This window comes from Pristis pectinata, chromosome 6 (genome assembly GCF_009764475.1).
Source record: "Pristis pectinata isolate sPriPec2 chromosome 6, sPriPec2.1.pri, whole genome shotgun sequence".
Taxonomy (NCBI): domain Eukaryota; kingdom Metazoa; phylum Chordata; class Chondrichthyes; order Rhinopristiformes; family Pristidae; genus Pristis; species Pristis pectinata.
This window is the reverse complement of record NC_067410.1, coordinates 98,356,244-98,363,022: the sequence shown is the minus strand read 5'-3', so window position 1 is coordinate 98,363,022 and position 6,779 is coordinate 98,356,244. Positions and strand designations below refer to the sequence as shown.

At 37.8% G+C, this 6,779-nt stretch overlaps 1 protein-coding gene across 1 annotated transcript; it reads left to right on the top strand.

Moving 5' to 3' along the window:
* The first annotated feature begins 1,754 nt into the window (after positions 1–1,754).
* LOC127571891 (odorant receptor 131-2) lies at positions 1,755–6,460 on the top strand. The gene is made up of 3 exons (XM_052018638.1): positions 1,755–1,792; positions 2,219–2,315; positions 5,349–6,460. The coding sequence occupies exon 3, from the start codon at positions 5,459–5,461 to the stop codon at positions 6,458–6,460; it is 1,002 nt and encodes a 333-aa protein (XP_051874598.1). The 5' UTR covers positions 1,755–1,792; positions 2,219–2,315; positions 5,349–5,458.
* The last annotated feature ends 319 nt before the right edge of the window (positions 6,461–6,779 follow it).

The window sequence follows — 6,779 nt, the reverse complement described above, 5'->3', positions numbered from 1 at the left end:
CTCCCATCTAGTCTGTTACTCCATGAATCTTAAACTGGTTGGGAAGTTCCTATTACAGACAGTAGACCCCTGAACCAATCTGGCAGGAGACCTGAGGACAGGACCAGTGGCATCCTCACTGTCTAAAGAAGCCCATTGTGGAAGCTGTAAACATTTCAATTAGTCTACTAACGGAACTGGCAGTGTCTCCACTAACATTGTCTGCCTGCGCACAAACTGCATCAAAAAACATCAGGCAACTATGGGAATTCCAGTTTCCATATCTGTCCTCCTTTCAGTCGAGAGGAATGTGATGTGTAATAAAGGTTCTGAATTTATCTTTCTTTTATCCCAAGAATGTGTAGGGAGGTGGTAGTACCAGGTAGCTGGAGCTCTCATACAAACTTTGAAAACCTGATGTGCCCTTCCAAGCACAGCAATATAATTTCAGACACTGAAGAGTGAGGGTTTTGTGTAATTAATTATATATACCTAAACTTTAGAAAGAATGCCTAACATTTACCTCCACTTTATTGGGCAGGGTGGTTTTAGAGGTGGCCTTATTATAAGGAAGTTAAGTTAGGCGGATACAGTTTTCAGAGCTCAAGGCACACAGTCACTCAACTCTTCTGATTGGTTCCTCAGTTCCCTTACAGTGAAACCAGCCTGACATCGCATTCAGCAGCTTGTGTTACGACAATACTTGCAGATACTCTTAGGGCTGACGTGCTTTTAAAATCCTGAAAAGGCAACTTTAAAAATAATCATCATGAAAGTGTGCTGCAAGGATGAAAATTAGCATTAGCAATATTTGTTGAGGTTTGCATGGAAGATACCAGAAAGGTAAGATAAATCACATAGATGTACTGTACAAAGAGTAATGTTGGTAAAACGATTAATAGAAATATTTCAGCTTGATTATTAATGGTCATATACTGAAAGAGTTAATAACAGGAACGTATCATTAATTCTTAATAGTATTGCCATCTAAACTGTTAATTACAAGGTGGTTTTCATTTACCTTTAACTATTTGTTGCTAACAGCAACATTGCTTCTATCCATGGTTTGACAGGATGTTACAATAGATTGTCACTGCGCCTTCTGGAGTGAAGTTGATGTGAGGACATTGGCTGCCACCTACTGAATCTGCCTAACTTTGATTTCCATTTGAAATGTTTATCAGGGTATAATTTGAGAGGTTTAAGTCACAACTAGATCAATAATGTAAAACAAAGCACAGCTGTATCCAACTACGCAAGAATGCAGAGAGTATAGTTGTCTACCAATCCATTGCTACAGAGTGCCAATGGACACTGATACAAGTGTGCTTCAGGCATCGTGCATTTTCAATGACATTGCTGGCAAAATCAGAAATTGAGGCCATTGCCCTGTCATAGATGAGAAAAACATTACCAGCAGGTTGCTATGTATTCCTCTCAAAGCTCACTAACAATGCATTTTCATTTTCATAGACAAAATGGAAGTGGATTGTTCCCTTCTTGCCTCCAATGATTCATACTGACATCTTCAATGCCTGGGATTAGTTCTGTAATTTGAAGACAGTTACAACTGTGTGACATGAGACTGTGTTGTGTGCCACAAAACTGCTTTTTTAACTTTAAAGTCATTATACGGCAGTAATGACAGCGGAATGAAGAACATTTGCTGGGGTCACAGGATGAAAATGATAGAGACTACCCAGTTAAATGCAGAAACCCAGAAGTCACAGTCACTCACTGCTCCTCCTCAGAAAGAAACATTTCGCAGCCTTCCAGATGAACTTTCAGAAATATGAATTGACATAAACTCCAGGTATTTAGCAAACGGTTTTACTGAAAATGGTTGAGATGTAATTGAGTTTTTAATGGTGTTTTAGGCCATAATTAGTTCTTAATTTTCTCTTTGGCCCTAAAAAAGGCATGTGTTAGGTTAATTCCATCATATAAAATTTCAAAAAGTTAATAGATTTTACTAAGTTTTAAAATATTTAACAAGTCTATTTCTATTTTTATTTTATAGTTTGTAAAATACTTAAAATATCAGCTAAAAATTGAGGGTTTTTTCCTTTCTGTATGCTCTCTGTGAGAATACTCCTGATGAAGGATCTTGGCCCGAAACATCAACTGTCTATTTTGCTTTATAGATGCTGCCTGACCTGCTGAGTTCCTCTAGCATTTTGTATGTGTTGTGAGAATACTTCATTGTGATTGGGAACTGAGCCAGCTTAATCTGTTCCAGGGATTCCCTTGAACTCTTGGTTTATAGCACCCGACACAAAAAAAGGGGAAGCCCACACCATGAAGCTCATTGGATCCTTGTGGACACTTCCTTCAAGGTCAGTGGTGAGTGTTTTCACTCTACTGCTGAATACAAAATCTAAATTCGTTATTATAGCTCAGAGAGACAACCAGTTGGGGTCATCTAGATTACATTTCAATACTTTTTCTCTCTGCTCAGCTTCGATTTTTGTGACCTGATTGATTGAAAGCCTCTGCCTTGTAGACTGCAGGTCAGCTGTTGAACCATCATGAGCAGGGATGATAAGATATCTTTTCGATGTACATATTAGTCACATGTACATCGAAACACACAGTGAAATGTATCTTTTGTGTAGTGTTCCGGGGGCAGCCCGCAAGTGTCGCCACACTTCCGGCGCCAAAATAGCATGCCCACAACTTCCTAACCCGTACATCTTTGGAATGTGGGAGAAAACCGGAGCACCCAGAGGAAACCCATGCAGACATGGGGAGAACGTACAAACTCCTTACAGACAGCAACCAGAATTGAACCCAGGTCGCTGGCGCTGTAAAACGTTACACTAACTGCTACACTACCGCAGGGATGATACACTGAATGGATGTGCCAGCTGTTTCAGCTCTGCCTACTCACCATCTTTCATGCCCTGGCACAGCAGGGGCTGCTTCACAGTTATGGCGAATGCTCAACTTGCTAGAGAAGTGTAATTATAGAATCATGAAAAGCATCTTGCACTCCTGGCCTCTTGGAGGGTTTAACAAGAGTGCCAGGATGGGGACAGCAAGGGGTGGTGTAATGATGATGGAAATAAGTATGAAAATAATAAATGTTGCAGATAACCAGTTGAAACTTTATAAGATATTAATAACACCTGCAGATTCCCAACACATGATAATTGTCAGGAATTTCAAACAATTCCATAAAGGCAGATAGTTATAGATTCTTAACAAAACTATACAAAGAGAAATGCCACAATACACAATAATTGTTTGGTAACCTCAAACTGGTATGAGTTCTATTGAATACAAAAGACGTGTCAAGTTTTATTGACATCTGTATTTTTTTCAAATAATTCAACTAAGGATTTTGTCATTATAACAATTCAGCTAAAGAAGCAGCATATGTCCATAATAAAGCTGTTTCCATTTCAGTACTGATTTCAATAATGTCTTACTATTATGAGTAGACTTATCCCTATTTGATTGTTGCAATTATCTTTGACCTGATAGATCTTTAGGACTAAACATAAAGAACATAAGTTAGGAGCAAGAATAGGACCTGTGGCCTCTTGAGCCTGTTCTACCAATCAGCATATCATGGAATATCTTGTCTCATATCCAGCTTCCCAGTCAACCGCCCTATCCTCTGATTCCTTTTGATCCTGTAGTAAAATTAAAACTAATTAATTTTATATTAAGTTGCTATCAATGACAAACATTAAACCATCTATAGTTTTAAGGGCTAATGTTAACTTTGCATTTGTATCTAGAACTACCTTTGACCCTGCTGTAATATTACTACTAACTTTAACACTGCTATTCAAGTCTCTCTATAAACCCAATCAATATCAATCCTACTCTGCTTTTAGAACCAGAACATAAGGATAGGACTAGCCCATTCAGTCCTTCAAGTTTGTTTCACCATGGCTAATCTATACCTCAGTACTTCTTGCTTTGTTTCATATCCCTCAACAAGCAAACCAGAAATCTTGTAATCTCAGTTTTGAAAACTGCAATTAACTCACCATCAACTACTTTATGCAGTTAGATGTCTTCTCTAATTGCACAATCTTCTAAATTCAACTAATTAATACAAATTCATTACAATAGTAATCTCAACATGGAGCCTAAAGGCATCCACTCAGTATTCCCAGATAATCTTTCACTCAATAACCGTTGTTTTCCACTGTGTGACCATCTTCTTACTCCCTGTGTCTGCTCAGAACCTCCAGAGCATTGAGTTTAATTAGTAATCTTTCATGTGGAACTTAATCAAATTCCTTTTGGAGGATTCAAAGCCAGCGTTGTAGAGTACACCAAAGTCAATTTAAAACATCACTTCCTCAGAGAAATTAAGGAGAAACTGAAATCTTCCTTGTTAAACAAAATGCAGAACAATTAAAGCAAAAAAATAGTTGACCCCTTTATCCCACTCCTATTTTTTTTGTTTTGCAGAAGCGAGGCACATGAAATAATCTTATTCCCGTTACAATGATTCAAGTTCAAGTTTATTGTTGTCATAGGCATACAGTACATACACTGGGTCTATTTTTGCAGCAGCACAGTACAAGATGAGGACAAACAGAAGTTAACATAAACATAAATTACTATAAATTAAGTATCATGAATTATGAAGGTGAGACTTGAACAGTTACTGACACAATTGCTTTCTCTGAAGATTGAATTGCGTATCAGGTGAAAACAAAACAGGGTGCATTTCATCTGGCTTAATGCAAGATCTGTTCACTCATTATATTTCATTTCTAATTATTTGGAATGTCAAGTTTCTTAATCAATTTCTTCCCCATCCTGTCTCAATAACTGCTCTGTGCAGTGCCCTTCTCTAAGAAAGCAATGCCTTGTGTCATGCAAGTCAGGCAGCATCTACGGAGAGAAAAACAGCAAAAACATTTCATTGCCCTTTTTGTCTTAGATCTGGAGTTTTGATTTTGATCTTTGTTTTGTAGCATGTCTTTGTTTTAGTCTATTTTACTGCTATTTTAGCCATTAATAAAACCAAAGTCCCAATTTATTTTCTCTTAAGATGGTGAGGTTTCATGGACAATGACTTGCGGGTGACCACTGAACAGGAGCTACCATTTAACCAAGTCAATAGCAAACCAAAGACAAGCTATTCCATTCATGGCGATTCCGGAGCATATTGCAGGAATTATGAGAACAGATATTCTGTTCATGTTATACAAACCAATTATCAGATACACATTCATGACATAGTTAGTCCTAGAAGGAGGGGTAATTTTCCCCATTTTGTACAGAGAATGAAATATCTTTCCATATATAATGAACTCAATAATGATCCAGCCTTCTGGACCTGATGCAGTTTGTATTGTGCTTGATAATGTTCAGCTAAGTTCGTTGTTTCTTTCCTTTAGAGATCTGTAGTTGCAGACAAATTACATCAATGAACAGTGAAGCACAGAAACTGAAGTGGCAAGATGCCCTTTAATATGAGCAATAATACTTGATGGAGGAATAACGTAGTATGGTATGTTCATTCCATTTACAAAGAGCATTAAACGAAGCCATGAACAGCTCTAACGAGACTTCTGATTATACATTTGATACAGTGAAGACTTCAGTTTATCTAATTGATTTTATCGTCACTGCTGTATGCAGTCATGTAATAATTAGTACGGTGCAGCAAGAGTTGGAATTGAAGCAAGAGACAAGATACATTCTCCTGTGCCAGCATCTCATCTACTCTTCCATGTATTTCGCCTTGGGCACATTGACAAACAGCTTTCGACTCTTCAAAGTCAACTCACCTCGAATTCTTTGCTGGATCCTGCTCCCTATACAAATAATATTCGCACAATGCATTATGCTAACTTTAACCCTAATGTCTTTGAATGCATGCCTAGCTATCTGTTGGCCACTGCGATATCGTTCACTTGTTGGTTCAGCAAACAAGAAAATAACTGCAATAATATGGATATTAGCAGTGCAGAATCCACTGTGGTCAATAATCTATCAAAGTCAGTATGTCTCTTTGGCATATATAATTGAAAAAGACCCTAGCTGTCCTCATCCAATGGATGGATTTGCTTCAAGGCAAATTGGAATTGCATTTGTTCTACTGTGTTTTCTCATGATTGTAATAAGCTATTGTTTAATATACCGAGAAGGAAAGCGGGCTGGGCATTTTGTGTCCTCTAATGTGCAAGCAAGGAATACCATTCTCATCCATGGCATACAATTAAGCTTCTTCATTCTCCCGGTTTTGATCACAATAGGACTAGGTAAAAAGCCTAACTTAGTAATACTGAAACTAGTCAACACTGCCATTTTCTCTGTAGCCCAGTGTCTTAGTCCAGTGATTTATGGTCTCAGATGCAAAGAGCTTAGAAATAAATTAGCTAATACCAAATTCTGTTGCTGTGTTTTTAAACACAGAAAGAAAAGTGCTGGAGTGATTCAGCTAAGTGAAATCCATGCCATTGACACAGTGATTGACACCAGGAGCAGTCAGGTCTGCAATCCCTGATTATTGTGTTGTTATTCCCATTTTGTTGCATTGTAGCATTTCATAGAATTATAGAACGAGAAATTATTTGGCCCATTGGAAGGAAATATCCAATTCATCCCAGTGTCCTGATTGTTACCGAACATAGAATATAGAACAGTACAGCAAAAGAACAGGTCCTTCAGCCCACAATGTTGTGTCAAACTAATTAAACTAGTAATTAAACACCTAACTAAACTAATCCTTTCTGCCTACACAATGTCTATATCCCTCCATTCTCTGCACATTCATGTGTCTAAGAACCTCTTCAATGCCTCTATCGTATTTGCCTCCACCACTA